This window comes from Mastigoproctus giganteus, chromosome 11, assembly GCF_048544385.1.
Source record: "Mastigoproctus giganteus isolate SK-2022 chromosome 11, ASM4854438v1, whole genome shotgun sequence".
Taxonomy (NCBI): domain Eukaryota; kingdom Metazoa; phylum Arthropoda; class Arachnida; order Uropygi; family Thelyphonidae; genus Mastigoproctus; species Mastigoproctus giganteus.
The window spans coordinates 11,742,528-11,768,800 of record NC_143585.1 but is presented as its reverse complement, the minus strand read 5'-3'; the positions used below and the strand labels follow the sequence as shown (position 1 = coordinate 11,768,800).

General features: G+C 37.8%; 1 protein-coding gene across 1 annotated transcript in view; it reads right to left on the bottom strand.

The window, feature by feature from the left end:
- Nucleotides 1-6,004: 6,004 nt before the first annotated feature.
- LOC150077712 (clavesin-2-like) overlaps nucleotides 6,005-26,273 on the bottom strand; it is a 144,169-nt gene continuing 123,900 nt past the window's right edge. Inside the window, exons 6-10 of the mRNA XM_090385218.1 lie at nucleotides 19,112-19,267; nucleotides 10,369-10,611; nucleotides 8,935-9,125; nucleotides 7,899-8,009; nucleotides 6,005-6,485 (exon numbers count right to left, since the gene is read on the bottom strand). Coding sequence (XP_090241344.1) covers nucleotides 6,285-6,485; nucleotides 7,899-8,009; nucleotides 8,935-9,125; nucleotides 10,369-10,611; nucleotides 19,112-19,267 — 902 coding nt within the window. The 3' untranslated portion in view covers nucleotides 6,005-6,284. The remainder of the gene's footprint in view (nucleotides 6,486-7,898; nucleotides 8,010-8,934; nucleotides 9,126-10,368; nucleotides 10,612-19,111; nucleotides 19,268-26,273) is intronic.

Genomic DNA, 26,273 nt, shown 5'->3' with positions numbered 1-26,273 from the left:
AATTTCCCCAAACTGTCGGCCTCTACCACCCATGAAGGCAACTTATTCCAGTAATTTATAACTCGCTGGCTAAAATAAAACTTCCTGCAGTCCAATCTAAACATTTCCCGCCGTAACTTGAATTTATGTCCCCTAGTTCTAGCATCATTTATAATCTTGAAAATTTCGTCCTCATTCATTTTACTGATGCCTCTCAGAGCCTTAAACACCTCATTCAAATCTCCTCTAAGGTGTCTAGTTTCCAAACTCTGCAACCCACATATTCGAAGTCTTTCTTCATAAGGACGCCCTTTTGCCGATCTCACCAGGCGAGTTACCCTTCTTTGCACCCTTTCAAGGAGCTCGATGTCTTTCTTTAGGAGCGGTCTCCATACTTGAACACAGTATTCCAAGTGTGGTTTAACAAAAGCCTTATATAATGGGATTATCACGTCCCTATCTCTACTTGCAAAAGTTCGATAGATCATCGATAGGACACCATGGGCCTTCCTTGCAACCTTTTTTCAATGCTCAGAGAATTTCTGTCTGACCGTATCGTAACACTCAAGTCCCTTTCCTCCAGTACTAGGTTTAGTTGAACTCCACCAAGTGAATAAGTTTTTTTGGGATTACTGTTTCCCAGGTGTAATACCTTACACTTTGTTGGATTAAACACAGCTGCCATTTTTCTGACCATTCCTGAAGTCTATCTAGGTCTCTCTGAAGAAGCTCAGCTTGACAGTGATCATTAACTACTCTACCAATTTTAACGTCATCTGCAAATTTAGACATCACGCCCTCTATTCATCAATGTCGTTTATGAAATCAAAAACAACAGTGGCCCTTGGGGAACCCCACTTCTTACATCAACCCAATCTGAGGAATAGCCATTTATCACAACCCTCTGCCTCCTGCCCTGAAGCCATCCTTCTATCCATCTAAGGATTTTCCCAGTGATTCCAACCTGTTCCAGCTTATAAAGCAACCGCTCATGTGGGACTGAGTCAAAAGCTTTGCTGAAATATAAATAAACAATGTTGAAATTATTCCCTAAATCTAGCTCGAGAGTGACCCTTTCGAAATGGCGAACCAGATTTGTTAAACATGATTTTCCTTTTACAAAATCATGCTGAGTATCCTTGAGAATTTCAATTCGATCCAAATGATCCTGAATTCCATCATTGCCTCCATGATTTTCCCTACTACTGAAGTCAGACTGACAGGTCGATAATTTCCAACTTCACTTTTAGAGCCACCCTTATGTATGGGAGATACATTTGCACTTTTCCAATCCAAGGAATCTCCCCAGATTCTAGTGATGCTCCAGTTAGTATGTAGGAGGTAAAAGCGAGGGTGAAAACCATTTTCTGGTGGGTGGATGATGAAAGTAGTGCAGTTACGTCGGGAAGGAAGTTTTTGGTGATATCCCCTTTTTCGGTAGAATTTCGATCAGCCTGAGGGTTAATAATGATTCCCTGAAATTCCGCAGAAATGGTTCTAATAGGTATAAATAAATCATTTAATTCAAAGAAATATTTATTTCAATTACCAACAAATCAGCCTCTCCACACGAGTACGCGAAAAATATTTAGCGCCCCTCACTCTACTTCAAAGCTAACAAAAACTACAGATGGAAAACAGATATTTCGTGGAAATAATAGGGATGGCACGTTTTTATCTTTATTCCGTAGAACAGCTTTTCTTAAAGTGAGGTATTCGAACACCTAAGGCCGCAGCACTGTTATTGTCCGCGAATAATATTCTTTATTTAAAAAAGTAACTTACTGAATTAAATTAATTTCGTGCGAATTTAAATAAAAATATATAAATTAAGCACACAGTGCAAAAAGTTGTGTAAACATTAAAATAGTTCTGTTTTAGGTAACACAATGTACAATTAATAACGAAACCTAAAAATCTCAGGAACTTACCTCTGAAATGCTTTATTAGTTAAGTAAAAGTTAAAATGTAATCAACTGATTAAAATAGTCACGTACAGAAAGGCGCACCTTCTCAATTGAAATTATCAAATCACCCTACGCCTATAATGATTTGAAGCACTGAAACCAAGAGCCTGATGGAGAGGCTTTCGTTATCATCATCAGTTGGTTAGTGAGGCCGGAATGAAGAAGAGTGATTATACATGTGTTTCAATTCCCATGATGCAGTTTGTCCGCATACAGAAGGTTTAGAGACCTTCATTGACAAGGTCTTCTGGCCACATTGCAAACTTTCTGAAAAAGTTGTTCAGTAGTAGTTTAACAGTGCTTCAATGCAAAATTGCTAAATTTGCATTGAAAGATGTTTTCAATTATTAAAAACGATACATGTAAACGCACCCTTGTACGTATGTCAGTATTATTTCAACTTCGATGGAAAAATTATCTTATCTAACAGTTGATAATTCTTGGAAAGTATACGCTCTTGATATCAGAGGATGCAGTTTCTGCTGATAAACTAAACAATGTGTTAAGATCGTTATGAGAAAAATTGGGATCACTGGGCGCAGCAATCGCACTTGAACTGATAATGTGCTTAAACCACTTCAAGAAAAAGGTTTATAAAAGTGACATACAGATGGCACTTCAAAGCTCTCAATTAACAACGTCTCCAAATCCAAATCATTTGGACCATAACAATAATCGCAGAACGAAATCCTTTGTTATGTGACCAAGGACTTAAACACGGTTTATTGAACAAAGCCAATTTTAACCGACACAGCCCACTGGCTAGGAGTATCATATATTATGCATCAGCAGTTTGGCCTTTGGCTTTCCACCATCTTATCTGAATAGTATCCCAATTGCAAACACTGCCTTGGAATAAACTAGATGACAAAACGCTTTCGCAATTTCTACATCGGTCCTCTGCACGTCTCTGAACATGAAAACTTGAAATTTCACAAAAATCGTCCAACACCAAATATTTTGCGCCATTAACGATGTACAAAAATACCGGATTCCATTAATTTCTTTTGTCTTTGAATGGAGAAGGAAGATCCTAAAAAATTCAACCGAGCTACCGCCTCAGAAGAAAACTGTACAACATTCCATGTCTCAAGCGCATTTTCCCTGACAGCGCTCTTTATCTTTGTAATTACTTGAAGATTGATCCAGTTACACGAACATAAAGGCCGGTTACATGACCTTGAAGTTTAAACAAATACAAAACTACTCTGTCTGCTGGACTTAATAAAATCAACCTTGTCGACTTTCTTGATCACTGGTCTTTCGTTATTACATGCACATGCTGTTACTGTATATATGAATAAGTTGAGCGAAGATGGCCTTATTGCCGGGCAAAAATTAAAAAGCTGATTTACAGAATACCGTGGAATCACTGGACATAAAGGTCGTTAATAAAGTTCAAGTTTAAGGTTCAATATCGTGTATACATGGCCTTATGGTTCAAATGTTATTATTGTGCTTTTCCACACGATGATTTAGAATTTCAGTTATTTGGGAAACAAAATTACGCCAGGAATAGTGAAAGTGGTTGAACAAACTTATCGAAGAAAATATCTAAACCTTAAATCTTGCTCATTCACTTTACAAATATATGTGGTCTCACTTCCAATCTCAGTAATGTCCATTTCCTCGTACAATTTGCCTGACCCCACTTATTTTTAGGGTCTATAATCTAACGATGGACCCTTATGATGTCACTCGGTTGTCTGTCTGTCCGTCCGTCTGTCACAGCATTGTATCTCTGGAACCACTCAACCTATTGACTTGAAATTTTGCGTGGGTTTTATTGTGCCATATTGAACGTTGTTGACAAAAATTTGTCTGAGAAATGGGGGAGGGGTAAAATGTGGGGGACAAAACTGTTGTCGATAACCTATAGCTTATTATATACACCGCTGGAAAGAGCTCAACGAGTAGGTTTAAAATATTTTTAAAATTAAAAATGGCGGCACCAGACAGGAACATGTCAGTCATTTTAGTGCCCGCCCCCCTATTTCCGTCGCTAATGGAGCTAACAATTTAAAAATCACCTTAGCTATGCGTTTATCTAAAGTCAAAATACCATCATGTCTCCAGGCCAATCACCAGGGGGGCATCTTCAGGGCTCAGTCCTGGGACCTCTCGTGTGGAATATGATCCTACAAGACTGGCTTTCTCGCTCCTTGCCAATACCAAGATTGTTGCCTTTGCGGACGAACTCACGATCGTGGTGTCCGGCCGCTCTCGAAAAGCCATAGAAGACAAGGCTAATCGGGTCCCTGACGACCTCTCTTCCTGGGGCGCACTAGATAAACTACGGATAAATCCAAGCAAGGCTAAAATGATGCTGTTTAAAAATAAACTGTACCTCAGGCGGCCTCCGCAAGTTGAAGTCTCTGGGATACAGCTCCCCATTGTTACATTTCTATAAAGACCTCTCCAGCATAATCGAAGTTACAGCTGTCTATGTGGACCCATGGTATACATGGGTGTTTCAGCAATTAGTCTTATTATCCTGTTAACGTAATGTTTAATTGTCATTCATATTATATTAACATATAATAGTTGGTCTATATTGCAACCCACGTGAGGGTTGCATGGTTTTTTCTTCTCCCGGAAACATGGGTTTTTCGTTCAGCAAGCCGACCACAGAGCACATGCAATTTAGTAGCATATTACATATGGCCTAAGTTGCTGATGCGCCTAAAACCCAACAACAACTACAATAACTAATTATTATTAGCCACAAGATTTGACGTTGTTCTTAGTAGAGAAGTGATGAAACGCAGGAGGCAATAAATTAGGGGCTATTTCAAAAATAATTGATACATTTACAAATAATTGAATATGAAATCACACATACTCCAAATTCAACACTGTACTGAATTTGGTATGACTCCATCGAAGTTACTCTTATAGGATGCTGATGAAAGAAAGATTAACGACATTGGGTCAAACTTTTGCAATTATGTGGTATCAGAATCTAATATTCTGTAAATGCATATTTTCCGATAAAAATAATGAAAATGCACTGAAATTATCCATATCAACCAGATATTTTGCGTTTAGTGTCGCCAATTACTAGGTCCAGCAGTAATTTCACCAGAGAGAACTAGTTCAAGGGTATGGTACATTCAATCGAAGTGAAGAAAGTTGGACTGACGTCAGCTGAAGCTGAGGAAAAAACGAAAGTTATTCCAAGAAACTTTTCTTCAAATAAGTGTGTTTGACCTATCACTAGGTTAGTATATGTTTTGATTTACCAATGACAAAAGGAGTGTTGTTTTTGTTAGTGAAATCAAAGGACGTGCTTGCATTATCATAGAGACATTAATTCTGGTGGAAAACTAAAAATTTCCATGTTTTGTAATGCACCCATTCAAGGGCGATTCCCTGAAACAAATGGGTCTTCTAGAGGGAAAATACACAGAAGATCACTAATACATTATCATGGATATTTCATAGTGAAATTTCATTAACTTCATGAAGAGTTCAAAAGTAAATTTCACGCCACTTGAAGATAAAATAATTTAAATGCTTCCCAGAGAGTTCCGATAAAAAGTAGCCATGTTTGCAGGTTCTCCAATATTATCTGAATACGCGTAACAAGATACATCCGTATCAAACTTTAAATATGACTTGCAGTCTTATTTCTTTTAGATATTTGGAGAGAATTGAGTGTACTATCTGAGAAAGAAATGTTAACACGATCGTGTTCAAAAGAAGATCCTCTTGATGTACTGTATTTTTTGATCTTTTTAAAAATTTAATTCTTGTGTATAAACATTATTAAAAATGATATATAGAATTTGCCTTATAAGAAATGTCATTCTTGCTTTGAAGTGAAAGTCTGAAGGCAGATAATGACTGCAAATCTTGAATTTTTCAATGTTGCTTGTGCTTTCTCTGGCACCCGAAAAGTTTGAAAGAAAGAAAAAAAGGATTAGTATCCGTAAAATGGTTACAATCAAGGTGTTGAAGGCAAATTATACAGATTTCAAGGGAAAGAGACAAGACAGATTCTAATGAGTATTAATCAGGCATTTCAGACTTTAATTTACAAAGTTTTCATAAAAGTCCAAATATTCACTATTTGTCGTCATTGTATTAAAATCGACAGATTGTATTGGACGGATGGCTTCTTGAATGCAACTGATTGTAAATTTATGTGAGGGTTCACACGTTGCCGTGGAGGTCGAATAATCAAAGAGTAATTAGAGACTTCCTCTGCAAATTGACTACAGTCATAAATGGGTCTTGTTTCCATGTAAGCAGAATAAATGATAGCAGACGAGGATCGCTAAAATTCCTCAGGGGAATCTTCTTGATTGTTCGAAATCAAACTTTATCAGTTGAAGATCAGGAGTTGTCGGAATCATCTGCAGATAAGTGAAACCCAAATTTATTGAGGTTGTGCTGCCAGGTGTCGTTCCAGGAGAGAAGAGACTCGAACCAGGGCATAGAGTTCATGGGTTCCAGCAGTCCATTGTATTCGTTGGGTAAAATTTCTGGTGGGAGGTAGTCATGTAAGGAACTCATGTCTCCTCCGTGGAACTGGAACTGAAAGGGAAAGCAAAATATGAGTAAGATTTTGTATTCTAAAGTGAACAAAGAGACCTCTTATTATTAAAATCGTACCTTATGGCTTTTCGCTTTGGTTGAATGGATGACATTGTATTTTAAGTTTCAGTTCTTTAGCAAGCAGATTCTAGATCATAAATGTAAGTTAATTGTAATGGTGAGGCAAAGAAGCTGTCATCGCATACAGTGGATGTGAAAAGTATTTTCAGTGAATTATAGGTATTTTTAAAGAATTTGAGACTCGAATTGCTGAATGGGTCCCTTCTTTTTAAAACATTAAACGCCATGAGAATCTCTTGCTTTCCAAATGGCACAGAATTTTATAATATACGAGAAATTATGCAGGTTTCAGAAAATATCATTTTAGAAAATAACAAACATTGTAAAATGGACAAATCAATACAGGCGTCTTTCGCTTAGCGTATTTAACTGGGGGCTTAAAACAGAGGGCTAAGTGAACCCGCGTTAAGCGGGGGTGTTTTATCCATCGACTATAATGCAAAAAGTTTTAACTGGTTGGCATGACCCGTGTTTATGGTTGATTTTAAGGCACCATTTCCCTATATAAGAATATTAAATGTAGCAGAAATATTTAAAGCTTTAAATATCAAAATTTAAATACATAAATTACGCGTAAAACAGAGTATATGCTAAATAAAATGCAAGTTTGCCTTAATGTTGCGCAACTTTACTGTATACTGTATTTACATTATTTGCTATAACGCTTTGTGATACGATTTATTTTAAAGTTGCTCAAAACCACTAAATGTAGTATAAATTATAATATCGGTTAAAGGTCAATTTAAATCGAAACACATGCCTTTGAAGGAGGTACTGTGAATTGAATTTGATTAAAAAACCGAATTAAACAGGAAAATTTAAATGGTTTTTTTAATGGGCCTCTCAGGCACTGAGACACCTCCTAATGGATTACTCTTCCCAAGGCGTTTGAAGTGAACAAGTGCAATTCCAAGGAAAACAGAGCACAATTCTTGGGGAGGGAAACAGAGCGCTATAGAGAACAAGTGCTGAGTGAACTGCTTTATAGCGGGGAACAATTGTATTAAAACCAAATGATTTGATTTGTTCATTTTATAATTAGAGAAAGAGTAACTGTGATTTTCAACATTATTTTATACTATTTAGTAAGGAATTAGCGATGAGACTGCATCATAATGAACTGTAAAATTTGAGAAATATTTATATTCAAGAACTTTGTTTAGAACTCCATAGAAGGTTTTAAAAAAGGGTTTAATAGGTAATAGCGTTTGAAAGAGAGATCGTCTTAAAGGAATACATGCTAAGGAGGAGGGGAGCTTGTGGTATTTTTATTTCAAATAGACTAACAAACTTCGCAAAAAAGTCATTTTTCTTTTAACCTTCCACACTTACCCTTTCCTTCAATTTTTCCTTCAGAAAAGGCTTCAAAATGGAGTACACAGCTTCGAAGACATAGGGATGGTTTACTATGTGAACTCCTTTTAAGCGAATCGGGAACGAATCCTAAAAATATAAAACTGAAAATCAAAGTTTGTTCAACCCGTGAGGTGATTATCCTTAGCTCCAGAAATACTGAGGCTATGAAGAATCATTTTCAGATGAAATAAATGTAATATCTTATTTAAAAGAACAGAACAAGGGAGAGAAGAGGAATGCAACATTAAAAGCTGTTAGTTTCATGAGCGGAAATGATGTGGCCATGTGTGGAAACTGTTAGTTGAAATTGGAAAATTTAAATTTGAAACCAATTCGCCGGACTGCAATGTGATTTAAAATCTCATGTGGCACTTTTAACACGCTGATACAAGCAGTGGTCCAGTCCAGCAAAAAAAATGAACTGCTGTTATTTGAGCGTTCTAACAACAGGTCTCAGTCTATCTCAGGAAAAGTGAAGCCACTGTTGATGATACATTTCTATCTGCTTGCTATCTATTTGTCCCTGAAAGTGGATCTCCCATTTCCACATAAACTGTTTCATCTGTCAAACAAGTGCGAGCCATGCTGAGAGAATTGATGATGACGCGCCTCAAAACACTATAATATTTAAACTGGTATCTCTAAGATGGGCAACAAATAAGGTTTATCAATATTAATTTGAAGTTCTCTTTGCTTAAGGGTGGGTTCTTGTTGCCTAAGGGTTAGTCATAGACAAACGTGTACGACTACTTCGGTCATATTTTGTCAGTTTTTCATGTTTTGTCATAATGTTGTATGCCCACAACTTTGCAATGGGTGCAATAACCAATTATTTTGGTCCAGATTGGAAATTAATAGGAAATGTCGTTTGTATTTATTTAATTCTTGAAATTCAGCAAATCAAATGTTTATTTCTGTTTGCAAAACAGAAGTTCACTCTAATCAGCCACGGTGTCTTTCGTGGCTGAAAGAATAAACGAAGTTCATAAAGACAAGGGACTGAAAATGGTACCTGAATTAGAGATAGGATTTTGAAGACGGCAGTCGGGCTGCTCATTTGTCGAGCATGGGCCCATTTGAATCCATTCAAATCAATTATGATTACAACGCCATTGATCTGGCTAATCTCGTTCTCAACGACTTTTTCCAAGGTGAGTACAGCAGCACGCATCCCTACGATAAACGGAAACCTTTCAGGTTCACCTGTAGAACAGAAATAAGTAAAATGTTATCGAAGATGTCTGAATATAAGCCTCTCAGACAATGTTTATTTTGATACTCAAACCAAACTCGGTAATGTTTACTTAATCAACTGAACGAATAAAATTTCATTATACAGAATTTGTCATCATATAAGAAAGGCATAGCGTTCTTTTGTATGTATGATTAAAAAGAAAATAGCTAGAAGAATATGTAGAAGTTTGTCGAGATGATCTTTTATATAAGCCTACCTTTCTATATATATAAATAAATCTGCAGCTGTTGTCAATCCACTGCAGAATGGATGCCTCCTCAACAAGTCATCTTGCGGGAATGGACCATAATCTGTCAATCTGATCCAATACGGGTTGGCAGATTGACCGTATTCAGCAGTCAGGGGAGATATATAAAAGGGAGACTTCTTTATATTAACAAGAATCCAGGAAGAAGATACAACTCCAGCAAAATATGCACCTTGATTAAACGCGCTAGAAATGAAATTTATATATAATGTTAAACGCTCTTCAATCAATGGATTCATCAAGGGCGATACCTCAATACGCTATTCCATCTTACTGTACTTTTTCTCCAAATTTTGTGCAAGATTGGTTGGGTATTTAGCCAGAAAACTTCGACTGCAGTTAAGTATTATCACACGGTTATTATAAATTTTAATTTAGGCTACTGAATAAAAAATTATGCGAATTTAAAATTTTCACAAATGAAGAAAAGAAAACCACTTATCGCGATCTGTCTATTTTCATGATGCGCAAAATCAGTTTTAAAAGCTCTGTGAGTAATTTTGGACCATAAACAAGGTTTAAAAGAATTTTAGCATAATTAATACATAGTAAATTTAATGTGTAATGGATTATTCGCACATAGCTGTGTCTGGCGATTTAGGGTGGCGAATTTGAAGGTTACAAGAGCATTTCATTTCCAATAATATTAGAATAACAAGTAGTTAATATTCTCAGTGTTTCATTTCAGATACGTTATTATGAAATATCAATAATTCATGATTTACAACAAAAAAAAAAAAAAAAAAGAAAAGAACAAACAGCAAATATTTCGCCTTTGCCCATCTCCACGTTGCCCATTCATTCCTTCCTTCCTTAACCAGCGCATGGCAACAAGAATAATATCCAACGTTTCATTACAACATATGGACAGCTTATGTGGAGAGCTTTGTATTATACGTACAAAAAAATAAATAATCGCTGACTTTCTATATTTAACAACTCACCCACTCGTAGAACCACGATGCTTCTCCCTTTGGAGTCTCTGTAGGGCAGCACTGCAACCAAATTTTTTTGGAATACTTCACTCAAGGCATCCGGAGAAAGGTTTCCATAGACGTCCGAGTGCTTCGAGCGATATTTGTAGTAATTTGTTATTAGTTTTGCTGCTCGTGTACAGTTGTACTTCCGGGCACGGAGGAACTTGAGCAGAAAGAACTCGTCCATTGGAAGAACCAAATCCGGAACACCTGAGAGGTTAAAAGACAAAAGAAAAAGGAGTCAAATATAAGTTTTCTATTTAACCATTTGAATATTAAATAAATTAACTTACAAAGAAATTATTCTTTTGGCAATTACGTGGGAAGAAGATTACACGAAAGAAATGAAGAAGATTATGATCAAACCTTTACTGTAAACTAATGTATGTATTTCTGAAGTTCGTAATAACTGTGTGGTTATATTAAGTTACTCAATGAACTATTCATTACTTATATGAGCAGTTCTTGATTTTAGAGTCGAACTTGCAACAGAGTGGATAATTGCAAAAATTTTAACTTCCCTACTAGCACAGTTCCCATCTTACATATTTAATTACTCAAGAGAAAAATGATAATTTCTAGGCATGATTCCAACTAAGTTGAAGGGAAAAAAATTGAGTGAAAATTTAAGTACTGAGGAAAAAAAAACTGTCCAAAAAAGTCTATGGTCTTGACTGTTTTCGATAGTTCATTTTTTATTTTATTTTATTTTATTAATAACAAGATAACCAACAGGTTACCATTAACAGTGTATCTGAGATGAGATCAATAAACATAATAACAATAATATGAAATCCAACAGGACGATAAACATTGATATAGATTCAAACAATAAAAGCATATGTACAAAAGAGGATTGTATTAAGTTAAGTTACCGGTAAAACAAGTAATAATTAATCCGTTAGAGAATAGAAAAATAATATAACAAATAATAAGCTACAATAATTAGATGTGAGCTAGTCACTTTGCAGTTTAAGTGAAGAGGCAAACTTGTGGATGGAGTTCATCAGTGATTGGGAGTTGTCAAAGAAGTCAATGCGAGAGTCATTTGCTGATTTGCTGATTCTGTTCAGTGGACTGAACTTCATTAAGTCCGTGTTGGCAGAGTCAAGGCGAAACGGTGTAAGGTTCCTGACTTGTCTACAAGGAGCATTGAAGTTTATTTTACTCAGGATATCAGATGCTTCGTAAATTCCAGTGATTACTTTGGCTAGAAGGGCGATGTCAGCAGTAACTCTTCTGGTGCACAGAGGCCTCAGATGAAAGTAATCACACAGCGATTCATAATACACTGAGTGATAGAATAGAGGATTGCGGTACGTAAGGTAACGGACAAAGTTTTTTTGGACTGCTTCAATTTTGTTAGTTAAAGTCTTTGTGTGAGGATTCCAGATGGGTGAACTGAATTCAAGGATTGACAGAACTATAGTTTTATAGAGGATAACCGCATATCTGTAGTTTTTGAACTTGTATGTGTTCCGTTTGATGAATCCCAGTGTTTTGAATGCTTTGCTGGTGATTTTAAGGACATGGGCATCGAATTTAGCACTGCTGGAAAAGAGAATCCCTAAGTCGTTAACTTGGTCACACCTTTCGATGATCACAGAGTTAATACTATACTCCGTATTTTCCTATTCCTAATACTATACTCCGTATTTCAATTTAGTGTTTATCTGTAGCCCATTCTTTATAGACATCTACTCCGATTTTTCTTTTCCAAAGATAACGGCAGCATCTTCCCTTCCAGGCATCTATAGTCAGACCGTGAAAAGGATCCTAGAAAGTTGGATGCATACTGCTTCAGGTTTTTGACACATTTATTACAATTTTGTAGAGGACTGCTTTGGCCACAGATCTCAGCATCCACACAAGAATGACCATAAAGGGGTCAAGAAACTAAGATATTTCACAACATGAGTCCAATATGCCGTTCACAAATAAATAAGAAGATAAACTGGACTTCCTGTTTCGCCGACCGGGCTAGCCAGGTGGGTAAAGTGCCTGCCCGGCAACCCAAAGGTCGCGGGTTCGAATCCCGCCTCGGGCTTGGATCAAAGTACTGCAAAAACCTTGGGAGGTGCATTATGGCCACAGAAGCTGATGCGCCAACTACAAAAAAAAACTTCCTGTTTCAGTCATTTGTGAATCGATAGCACCTCGATTTCGGCAATTTTTTCTATTCTAGGATGGCACTTCAACATGCAAGGAACCATAAGTATCAAAGCCATCCTTCAAGAAGTGAGTGCGGTTGTCTATTATTATAATATCCAAATTAGACGAATTAAACAAGTAACTGGAAGATTTACTTGGCAACACCAATTATGGCCTTTTGTGTTCACTAATCCTGCTTTCATCTTGAAAATACTTCCGTAAAGACAGACACATATACAGTACAAGGAGTACCTACCAAAAAATATCAAGACACACATTGGCGTCACTGCCAATCACAACCCTTAATCAGTCTCCTGTGGTAAATTTTAAGTGTATACCCCTGGCCCCCACACGAGACACTCCACCTTATTGAATAGGCTTTAAACCAATGAAATGATATACAGCTATAGTCCTCCATTCCTCTTGCAGAACAGCAACCAGCCCTACTACCGATATGAAACGCGATGGTCTGGTTCGCATTGGACATTGCAGTTTATCCCACAGTGACGTAAGGGATTAATTAAAATCTGCACCCTGCGCCGGCCACTCCAAGTTTTGTACATTCATGTCCGTTGGTTGGTTGTTGTTGAGTTTTAGGGTCATCGGCGACAAAGACCATGTTGCTCCGTGTCAATTTACAGACCATGTGGTAAACTAAGGTAGTTATGCGTCATACAGTGACAAATTTTGTAACTAATTTTTTTTCCCAATAAATGGCGAGCGCATTCTTTATTGTACCTGTTGTCCAAATTTCTCTCAGTACGAGCCTTAGAACTCGCTCTACATAGGGATACTTTAAAAGGGATATTTTAACAATTATATTATAGGGATATTTCAACAACCTTCTATATTAAGATTATTAAACTGTAATACTTAAACGTTTGATTATAATTTTTTGATTTTTGCAAATTTTAATCTGTGATTTTGATATGATTAAACTGCAATTATTGTCAGTAATCTGGTTTTTGTGAACTGATTATAATATCTTTATTGCAATCAGTGAATATAAATAAATTTTACATGGATGCTTGCTGCAATGCTCATAACAGCAAAAATGCTAGGAGTTTAACATAGAAACGAACTAAAACAGGAAAAAAAAAACAAAAAACAAGTTGTACACACGGGAAAACAGTTTTTTTTTTCACAATAGCAGCAAACCGATCAAGGAAAAACAATGACAGTCACTCGGCTGAAGACGAGCTGCTTCCTGATGATGCGTCTTCTGCAGGCTTTGTCCTCAATGAATTTCATGTAATCAGCATCCATCCCTTGGACGTTTTGGAGCATCTCCATTGGCAGGAATCTGTCGCCTGTCCTGAGACTCCATGCCACGGACTGTAAAGAAGGGAGGGCTCTTAAGGGTTTTGGGGGGATTCTCCATTTACACATCTGCCAAAAAACGTGGTGCATTAATTTCATTCGCTATCATTTTAATTGAGACGAGTAAGCGGAGAGTGAAGAATCGTTCTGAGACTTTTCTGCAGTTTAGAAGTTTGGTGATTTCTGAAGTGTGTAGCGTGTGTTTAGGGTCAAACGGCACCAGGAGTTTCCCCCATCTCCTTATAGTTTACACTGTGTGGTGATACCGTTAGCTACAAAGGCCAGAGGTTTAAGTGTATGGATCTTAAAACGTGTGGCGTCGTGTACCGTTGTTCTTCTGGCGATCTAGCCGCCGGACCCCTGCTGAGGCCCAACGTTGTCCCACTTTCGCCCCTTGGAGGCAGACCAGGAAGCCGGTAGTTTGCATTTAATCTGGCAGGTTCTGCCACCTAATTTTCTGAGATTTCAGTGGCTAGGACCTAAAAAAAAAACGCGCGTTGTATGTTGATCTCATACACATGATGTTTCTCCCGTTTTGAAGAGGGCGCATTTGAGATTTAATGGCCGAGGAGAGGGCGAAATAATTTAGAGAAGATAGAATTTTTGTGTGTGTCTTGCGCTGGCGTGCAGATAGAGAAGGGGGGTAGACTGAAGGCTGGGGGGAATAGCTGGGAAGGACAGGTCAATAGAGTAGACGACCCCAGCATGTGTCAGTCGGGCATGGCCATGCCCCGCCAGAGAGAAAGATGTGGGGTGGCAGGGGTGCAACAAGAAGACTTGCCTCCCCCCTTTGTCAGGGTAGGGAGGAAAGTGTTCCTGGCAAGGGAGCCGGCACAGGTCGCTGTATGGCCTGGAAGCTGCATGTCAGCTGGAGTCAGATCCTTGGTTGGGTCCATTTATAGGGTCCGAGTTTGTCCAATCCGGGTGTAGGTTCCTGTCCGTGGTTGTCACTTGGCAGCAGGACATGTCCCTTGGTCAGGTCCGTAGTTGTGGGTATTTAGTCTAGTCCGTGGTTGATTATGTCTCTGTGTGGAGTCATGGTTGATTTATGTCTATGTCTGGACTCATGGTCTTTAGTTGTTAGATCCTGAGTCCATTTGTTGAATCCAAGTTTGTCTAGTCCGGGTGTAGGATTCTGTTCGTAGTTGTCACTTAGCACCAGGACAGGTCCATTAGTCAGGTCTGGTCCAATCCGTGGTTACCTAAGTCTATGTTTGGGATAGAAATATTTAGTTGTTGGATCCTGGTGTTTGTGTCGTCCATGGTTTCTGTTTATAGAAGTGTTGCTGCTGTACTTGTCCATTCCTATGGTTGGGTTAACAGGTTCCGTTCGTTGTTTCTTCCTGGGACGCAGTTCCTTTGTGGATTGTCTTTGTGGTGACTGTCCGTGTGACTTATACGGTTGTTTGCAAAGTGAAACTTGTGGCTATGGGGCCGGAAGAGCATGCCTTCTGTCAAAAAGAACTTGTGCAAAGTTTGCCAATGCTTTGTAGCTATGCTCCTCACCCAGTAAGCGTTCCTCTTGATTCTCTGGTACATAGTGAAATTCGTCGGCATCGAAGTGTGCGCGCGAGGGGTGGAAGTTCCCAACGAAGAAGCCAATACTCATCAGGCGAGATGGTTTTTAGCGTGGTTTTCAGTGCCGACTGGCTGAAGAAACCGGTAAATATATTGAAGGGTGTAGTGAGTCTTTGTGATATGAAGGGAGTGCTGTTTGGCAAGCCATCTGGATCGGCATACCTTGTTGTGAATATCTGCGACATGGTGTTTATAGCTGAATTTTGGATCTAATCTGACCCTGCGATCTCTGTGGTTACTTGAGGGATGGAGGTTCCATGAATTTTCAGTTTTAGTTGAGTTGGGTATGATTTGAGTGAGAACACCATTTGTGGTAATCTAAAGAGAGAATTGTGCTAAGTATGTAACAAGAGTTTTTAGGCTGTTGATGATGGTTTCGGAAGCAACCTCAGGTTGGTAAAAGCTGATAAAAGTTCCTCGAGTCATGGACGGAATTCGAACACAGGTCTTTTCTACCAGCGTGGGAAGGACGGTGACGATACCACTGTGCTACACGCGCAGACAAAAATGTTCTTGTCTGTACTCCGGTACGACTACCAGGTCAGTAGAATTTACAATAAATCAATAAATACAAATGTTAATCGTATTTATCATTCACAGACTTCATACTCTGTCCACTCAAAGAGCGTGTGCTACTGCACTTGCGCTCTTGACCACTCAGCTAAGTCAGGCCTCTAGGATTGTGTATGTGTGTATATATATATATATATATATAATTAGATTTAAATAATGTTAAAAAAGGAATATTACATAATAAAAATAAAAAAAAAGGAGGGTACAGCACACATCAGGGGCAGCAAAACGCATAATCCTCTACATGATGCTTGAAATATAATCATATAAATTAGAATAAAGTTATATAATGAAATAAAATAATGCCAGCAGTACGGCAAGACAAGAGCGAAAAAACAAAATTAAACTTAAATTCAAAAGGAAGGGAAGAGAAATGTAACAAGAGTAAAAATATTGCAGCGAAAACTCTAAATTAATTTAGAAAATTTAAATATACAAATAATCATTCTTTGAAATTTAAAAGCCAATTAAATGAAATTTAGCGGTGCCCCCTCTGATGGGCACCAGGTCCAAATTTATGTGAAATATCACCAAACAGAGATTTAAACTGCTACAACAAAACCAAACAAAACAAAAATAGACTGACCATTATGCCCCATCTCAACAGAGGACCACAAGGCCAATAATGGTCAGGGAATCGCTGCATTTCGAACGCTAAACAAATCACCGCAAAGGAGAAACGATCGCAAGATCAGTCCGCCACACCGATCCCCAGATCGAATCGCCAATGCAGGGAATTGAACAGCGGTGGTCCTGATGCAGCGAAAATCAAAGATAGAACAGACATTAGCACTCCAGTGCAAAGCCACACTACTGACAAAAGCAAATTTAACCCGTTTATATAAATGAATAATGAACTATGAAATATGATTATATTTCAAGCATCATGTAGAGGATTATGCGTTTTGCTGCCCCTGATGTGTGCTGTACCCTCCTTTTTTTTTTTTTTTTTTTTTATTTTTATTATGTAATATTCCTTTTTTAACATTATTTAAATCTAATTATGTCACATGATAGTATTGGGCGAATTGCTAACGCTGCGCCTGTACTGCCATCTATAGTTCATTATTCATTTATATAAACGGGTTAAATTTGCTTTTGTCAGTAGTGTGGCTTTGCACTGGAGTGCTAATGTCTGTTCTATCTTTGATTTTCGCTGCATCAGGACCACCGCTGTTCAATTCCCTGCATTGGCGATTCGATCTGGGGATCGGTGTGGCGGACTGATCTTGCGATCGTTTCTCCTTTGCGGTGATTTGTTTAGCGTTCGAAATGCAGCGATTCCCTGACCATTATTGGCCTTGTGGTCCTCTGTTGAGATGGGGCATAATGGTCAGTCTATTTTTGTTTTGTTTGGTTTTGTTGTAGCAGTTTAAATCTCTGTTTGGTGATATTTCACATAAATTTGGACCTGGTGCCCATCAGAGGGGGCACCGCTAAATTTCATTTAATTGGCTTTTAAATTTCAAAGAATGATTATTTGTATATTTAAATTTTCTAAATTAATTTAGAGTTTTCGCTGCAATATTTTTACTCTTGTTACATTTCTCTTCCCTTCCTTTTGAATTTAAGTTTAATTTTGTTTTTTCGCTCTTGTCTTGCCGTACTGCTGGCATTATTTTATTTCATTATATAACTTTATTCTAATTTATATGATTATATATATATATATATATATATATATATATATATATATATATATAAAAATGCAATATAAAACATAAATAAAATAAAATATATATATATAAAAATGCAGTGATTCCCTGACTATTATTGGGATCTTGGTCCTCTGTCGAGATGGGACGTAATGGTCAGTCTATATTTTATTTTATTAATTGGTCACGTAATGTTGTTAGTCTACGTTTCCACTTTAGTGAGATTTCACATAATTCGGAAACGGGTGGCTTCAAGGGGAAGGGGGCGCCGCCTAAATTTCTTTTAATTGGCTTAATTTTCTAAATTAATTTAGGAACGTTGCTTCAACACTACCCTCTTCTTCTTTATCCCCCCATATATATTTTTCTGTTATTGTTATGCTATTTTATTTGGTTGAGTTCTTTTTCACTCTACTGGTTTGCCATGCTATTGGCAAATATCCTATTTTAATTTAGCTTATTATACGCAACATGTGGTGGATTGTGCTTTTCTGCTGCCACTGATATAAGCTTTCCTACTATTTTTCTTATTTATATATACATGTATTTTAATTTCTGTCTATTTTAATTTTTGGATTAAATGTGTATATATATATATATATATATATATATATATACACACACACAATCAGTATGTCGGAATTTTCGGCTGTCGAGATTTTGGGCCGCACCGAAATGGCTCATCAAATGGGAAGTCCCGATGGCTATGAAATCAGGGGCGTCCGTATACTTTTCTTTTTTGGAAGGTACTGTATGTATATTGTATTACAAATTTGTATTTATTAATAAAAAAAAATTCCTCCAGAATATGTGACTTTCGATTTCGAAAAAAATGTCTGCCGCCGGCACTGACCACTATTAATACATATTTTCTAATATTGGAAAAACAGCAATTGGCACACCTAAACAGTCCCAACAACCAATTAATGGCAACCTTTCGGATTTGTGTTGAAATTTGTCTTCGGGCCTGGAATTTTGGTTTTATAATATATACAAAGAGAAGTTGACAATCTACCATCTTAAAATTTGTATTTTTGGATCTCTTTGTATTATAGAACCAAAAATCCACTCCCGAAGACGGATTTCAATACAGAAATCCGAAACGTAGCCAATTAACGTATTTAGTTTTTGGGACTGTTTGGATCTGTTATAATAATTGTCCTCTCGTTCCACTACTAATTAAATCCTTCACTTGGAAAACTGTATTTACTGTTTGTGACTGAGGCTACTAAGCTGTAATGTTCTACTTTCATATCAATTAGCAAGTAAGCTGATGTAATAAATAATATTTGAAGTCCTTGACCCTATTGTCTTAGGTATTCGGCATACGAGCGTACGCCATTTGTTGGGCAATGTACTGAAAACTTCTATGCTAAGAATAAAACGTATATCATTATAAACACGCGAACCCAAAGAAACGGAGGGTTGCTTACCTTCCATCATCTTCTTAAGCCTTTCAAGTTCATCACCCATCGTATCAGGATGTTCGTGCAGCTCCCATAATGCCTTGATCCTGTCTTCGTCAGTTAAATTCCCATCATGGGTTCTGTACCATCCTCGAATGGAGCACATATTTTGGGACGGGAAATCTGTCGGAATTATAAGTTATAGAGGCAAAAAATTACTGTTTTATTTTTAGTAGCAGATTATTCCTTTCAAGAATAAATCAGGTTCTACAACAGTAGAATTTACAAAAGCATTTTGGTTGTCAGTAACGATTTTCGTATTTGGCCAGAAGTCTAACGCAACTAATCATAAGTTGTGTTAGACTTCTGTGCCACCGACAAACAATATCAAACGCAAAGACAAAATGCCTTGCTGCCATTGGTTATTATTATTATCAATTTATTTCTCTGTTGAAGAGACACCCCTGGAACAGCCATTGGCTAGAAGGGTGTGAGTTACTTTCTAAGATGTGAAGCGGACTCATGAGCAAAAGGTTACAAAGTCCATGGGACGTTCACCCTAAAAGGTTGAATACAGAATTTTGAAACACATGAGTAATTATGATTTTATAATAGAATGCTTAAATTTTTGGCATCTTTGAATATTATAGAATATTTAAAATTTTAACATCTTAGTTTGGCATCTAGAATACCGAGAATATATAGTTAAAAGGGATCAAAATTAATTACAGTTGCACAAGACGATAGGAGTCGGCAAAGACTTTCAATCTGTAGGCTTTTTCATTACAGCGCTTTTCAGGTTCGATTCTTAGTTGATTGAACAGTTCTATTGCGTTTGCTGGATAAAAAAGCGACTTAAGCTGTTCAGGTTTTTTAAATTGCTTTGAAGAGGATGTCTTGTTTCAGCAATCCTCGTGGCTTCTCGACGACAGTGAAACAGGCCGTCAATACTGGGAGCGTCTAATCTTCCTGTTAGCAGTTGGACTAATGTGAAAATGTTTCTTGTGTTGATTGTCCGTTTCCAGGGAGAAATGCTGAGATTGGAAAGTAGGATGGCCTAGAGATAGTAAATGTGTGATTCGAGATCCTGTTCTGCCATCTGAAGATTATTATTATTGTTATTTGGTTTTTTTAAGAGCATTAGCAACTAAGGCCATATTGCTCCGGGGATATGCGGTGGTCATTCCCTGACCTTTCTGCATCTTCCGTATTTGGTGGTGACGGGCTCGAACCCGGGTCTAATCAAGAAGCGTGTGCTACGCACTGCTGCTACTTCCCACCTGGCTACGGAGGCGCCTCCATCTGAAGAGCCTGTATTCATTACTTAGGAAAGCTTTTAGGTTGCTCGGGGGGCAGAGGACCAAATCTGTGAAGCGTACAGTGGGATGGGAAGTATACATTTTAAGATATACTTTTTAACAAGATCTGGATTTCTAATGCCAATTAATTCCTGTTTGGCAGCCCAGAGAGCTGCATATGTTTTTGCTTTGATGTAATCAAAGTGCTCGGAGAATGTTAGTCCCTCATATTTTAGGCTAAGGTCTACTTGCGATTTAACCTTTAGAACTTCGCATTCGCTTACCAGCATAGAGATATTGTTCCTGCTCTTTTTCTTTGTAATTGTCATCTGTGCAGATTTCCTTGGATTTAAATGTAGTCAAATGCAGTCGAGGTAATGTTCCAGTTCTTTTATTGTGTTATTGGCTGGTTGATTTGTTTGCTCAACTCGTTGTAGATCTTTAGATTTTACGAAAGATAGATTTCAGGTCATCAGCATATGTAATCAAGTTGTCTTTATGGTATGCAAAAAACGGTTCCAGAGCTGCAGAAAATAATGAGGAGAGAACGACTCCCTGTGACACTCGCTGCGAAATGAAATAACGGGTAATAAAATCGTCATTACGGATTATGAGACGTCTTTCCTTCAGAACGTTACAAATCTTCAGGAGATTGTCTTGTATTTTGAAGTAGAAAGATAAAATTTGTTCCAGAGCCTTATCAAGATACTGTATTGTCAAAATCTGCGAATATGTCTAGGAAGATAATATCGAGCTGTTCCTTATTGTTGAGAGCTTTCTGCATTCCAAAAAAAAAAAAAAAAAGGTCTAAAGGAGATTTGTAACAGTCGATCTTCCAGATAAGATGGAATGTAGGTGCAGAGGACGATGCCCGAAGCAGTGTTGGGTGAGGTGCAACTTATGGCTATGGGTCTATAGTCTTTGGAGTTTTTTTTTTTTTTATTTTGGGAATGGGCCTGACTACGTAGCTGTTCCATATACAGGGGAGTGTACCTTTATGAATGATTTCATTGAAGGTATGATGCAACACCTCGATAATGTAATTGCTGCTGATTTTTGCCATTAAAATGGGGAAGTTATCAGGATCAACTGTTGCTTAATTAGGAAGTTTATTTATGGCTTTCATGACGTTTTCTTTGGTAATTGTGATGATTGTTAGAAGTATCTTTCTGAGTAAGTTTGAGATGGATTCTTCTTTTACTGCGATTCGGTGAAGTAGGTCGGTTATTCTCTTCCTGTTTTCTTCGGTTCCTAATTGGTTGGGAGTGGGAAGTTGTCCAAATGTCTTATTGAACCGTTCGGCAAAGACCTCGGCAGTCATGACACCATTTTTTTTTTGTTATCACCAATAACCCTTTTCCTTGTTTGAGCTTTGATAATACAGCTGTGTAATGTGCTTGCCTTTTTAGCTTTATGAAGTGAGCACTCTTTTATACAGAATGTGGTCATTAGGATGTACTGTCTTCAGCCACTTTCTATGAAATCTTTGCTTATTACGAAAGACATATTTTATCAGTGGATTAAACCTGGTTTTTTTTTGCATTTCCTGATTATCCCTATGACCCGTGATCCGCCTTCATAGGCAATTTTTGTGAGCTTTAGTGCCAGTAGCAGGAGCGCTTCTTCTGCCAGCTTCGTGTTTAGTTCTTGCCATTTGTATTCTCGACGTTCTTTGAGGATGATGTTTGGCTTGATATACTTTAAAGAAAAGGTCGTTCTCTGCATGCCATTAAAATTTCCGCCATCCCTCTGATTGGTTCCAACAACATTGAATATGGTCTCTACAGCTATGGAACTGTGGTCTGACTTAAAGCGAAACAAGTTGTCCGCTAATATAATATTAAGTGTATAGTAATAAACACCATCTAACCGTTGTTCCCTCTAGTAGCTGGAGTAACCAGCTGTTTCAAATTAAGTTGTGTAAGAAGAGTCAAGATTTCTTTATGCGTCGATGTGTTTTGGAATTGGCATGTCAACGTCTCCTAACAGGATCGTATCTACAGCTGGATTGAGGTTAATGGTAAGTCATGAAAAGAGTTCATTTCTTGAATCCCTGGCATGCTCAGGAGGCAGGTACATTATATAAGACAGATTTGTAATTTTATTTTCCCATTGAAAAATGGTAGTACAGGTGGCTTCAAAGTCATGATTTGGAGAGGTGTTCCTTTGTAGACTGATATTCATCTTTATACAGGATCATGGTTCCTCCAACCCATTCAGTTCTTCCAGTGCCAACAGATTTGTATCCAAGCGGATTAGCTAGAATGTTCAGTAGTATTAGTAATGGCCGCATGGTGCAAGAAAGCCTATGGTTTATGCTGCACCAACCAAAAAAAAAAAAAAAACTGAATAAAACAATGATAAAAAAATAAAATAAATAATAATAATTAATAAAAGAAAAAAAAAATTAAACCTATCATCCTATGCGCTTCCCTGACCCGAAGGTACTGTCCAGATGACCTTTGAATTTCCCCAAACTGTCAGCCTCTACCACCCATGTAGGCAACTTAATCCAGTAATTTATAACTCGCTGGCTAAAATAAAACTTCCTGCAGTCCAATCTAAACATTTCCCCCCGTAACTTGAATTTATGTCCCCTAGTTCTAGCATCATTTATAATCTTGAAAATTTCGTTCTCATTCATTTTACTGATGCCTCTCAGAGCCTTAAACACCTCAATCAAATCTGCTGTAAGGTGTCTAGTTTCCAAACTCTGCAACCCACATATTCGAAGTCTTTCGTCATAAGGACGCCCTTCCCTTTTGCCGATCTCACCAAGCGAGTTACTCGTCTTTGCACCTTTTCAAGAAGCTCGATATCTTTCTTTAGGTGCGGTCTCCATACTTGAACAAAGTATTCCAAGTGTGGTCTAACAAAAGCCTTATATAATGGGATTATCACGTCCCTATCTCTACTTGCAAAAGTTCGATAGATCATCGATAGGACACCATGGGCTTTCTTTGCAACCTGCTTACAATGCTCAAAGAATTTCATGTCCAACCGTATCGTAACACCCAAGTCCCTTTCCTCCAGTACTGGGTTTAGTTGAACTCCACCAAGTGAATAAGTTTTTTTGGGATTACTGTTTCCCAGGTATAATACCTTACACTTTGTTGGATTAAAGCATAGCTGCCATTTTTCTAACCATTCCTGAAGTCTATCTAGGTCTTTCTGAAGAAGCTCAGCTTGACAATAATCATTAACTACTCTACCAATTTTAACATCATCTGCAAATTTAGACATCACGCCCTTTATCCCTTCATCGATATCGTTTATGAAAATTAAAAACAACAGTGGTCCTAATACTGATCCTTGGGGAATACCGCCTATTACATCAACCCAATCCGAGGAACAGCCATTTATCATAACCCTCTGCCTCCTGCCCTGAAGACATCCTGCTATCCATCTAAGGATTTTCCAGTAATTCCAACCTGTTCCAGCTTATAAATCAACCGCTCATGTGGGACTGAGTGAAAAGCTTTGCTGAAATCTAAATAATGTCGAAATTATTCCCTAAATCCAGCTCGTGATTGACCCTTTCAAAATAGCGAACCAGATTTGTTAAATATGATTTTCCCTTTACAAAACCATGGTGACTCTCTTTGAGAATTTCAATTCGATCCAAATGATCCTGAATTCCACTCTTGATCATTGCCTCCATGATTTTCCCTACCACTGAAGTCAGACAGACAGGTCGATAATTTCCCAATTCACTCTTAGAAGCACCCTTATGCATGGGAGATACATTGGCACTTTTCCTATCCAAAGGAATCTCCCCAGAGTCTAGTGATGCTAGCATAATTAGCTTCAATGGATCAATGCACTCACTTGCCGCCTCCCTTAAGATTATAGTGTATATTCCGTCAACTCCAGGAGCCATTCTGGCCTGTAGGCTCGAAAGTTTTTTAAACAAATAATCTTGCGAAATTTCAATATCATTAATTTCATATTTTTCAACTTCGGTCGCACAATGATCCGATCTGGTTTGTCCCTCTCTTCTGGGGAATTTATATATGTGAAGAATTCCTTATCCCTCCCTCTTTGCTCTGTTTGCTAGTGATTTCTCATAAACTGCCTTTGCCTGTCGAACCTTTTCTGTGGCTCTATTACAGATCATCTTGTAGCTGTTATAGGCTTCAGTACTTTTTATTGCTCTGTAACTTTTCCATGTCACCTTTTTCTGCTCAAGTAATGTGGCAACTTCACTATTCATCCAACTTGGAACCCTACTCGTGGAGTATTTTTTTAATGGTATATACGCATTCGAGGCATCTGTGATTAATGTTTTAAAAGCGTACCACAGTTCAATTGTATTCATTCTCTGCGCGATATCTACCCAGTTAATAGAGGCCATGTAGTACCTTAAGGCATCATAATTTCCTTTTCTGAAATTAAAACCCATTCCTTTGCCTTTAACTACTGCTACCTCTCTCGTCATCATCCACCGTAGAACTCCGTGATCACTTCCTGCTACTGGTTCCTCTACTGTCAGCCCTGTTATGTCATCTGATTCATGTGTGATGATGAGGTCTAGGATATTCTTTTCTCTAGTACTTTCCCTGACATGATGATACAAATAACAGTCATCTAGTTGATTTAAAAATTGTTCCCCATGTCGAGTTTCCTTCCCATTTACTCCAATCAATTAGAGGCAGATTGAAATCACCCATAATAAGGCATTGACGCTTACTTGCCCATTCCATTTGCATGTAGAGGCTTTCGTCATAATCTTCACAACCACGTGCCCTGTAGATTACTCCTACTCTCATTATACCTTTGTTTCCAACTATCTCACACCATAGATTCTGTACTAGCTCGTGATGTGGCATGTGAAACGACTGAATCCGGAAAGCTATCGTCGCACTCAGGCCGCTTCTGATAAGAAGCCTTACCCCACCACCCATTCTATCTACCCTATCCTTCCTGAATACATTATACAAGCCGTACTGAAACTGTTCATCCCCAATTTCCGGGTGGCACCACGTCTCTGTAAGTCCTATTATGTCCGCGTTACTTGTTTTAACCAGCAGTTCGAATTCGCTCATTTTACTGACGACACTTCTAAGATTACTATATAAACAATTAAGACTTACTGTTCTTGTATATTTAACAACCCTAACAAAACCCTTGAAGCTTTTTAGGCTCTCCTCCCTGGAATTAGCTACTCGCTCACTTGAAATGTTTCTGTCCCCAGAACATCTAGATAATATGTCCAGTTGGGGTAATAGATAAGAACTCTTGAGGTATGGGCAAGTATGTGCTTGTCTGTTATTGCGTAACCACATTTCAATAAAGGAAATGTAGTCAAAGTCAGCCATCGCTATGCAGGTTTGTATCGCAGGAAGCTCGTTGGAAATGCTTCGAACGTTCTGGAAAAAACGCCGCACGCTCACAAACAATCCCCTGTCTCAGAGAAGGGAGAGGATTTGGTTGCTACTGTGATGTTTCAGAATGGCTATTTGATCTTGATTTTATCATCCATCTATTCCTGTATGGTTTGACCAGCGACGCTGCCCGCCAGTCCTGAAAATTCAGTAGCAACGAGGACTGTCCCATTGGGCACATGACAACAAATGAGGCTATTTGTTGTAATGAAGTTATAAAGTTATGCTAGTAAACATGTTGGACTAATTAATATCAATAAATTATTTAATTTATATAAATAGACAATTTAAATTATTTATTATATTAAACAATTTTATAAATTGTTGACACAAACACACCCTTATATCGAGCATGGTTCACTGCTGTCTGGCCTGTTTATTCGTTGGAGGGGATCATACGCCGTACTTATACCACGTGACCATATTTTAGAGCATATTTTATCGATTTCTGTAGTGTGGTCTTTTTTGATAATTATTATGCAACCCCTATAAATGTCCTTTATACCT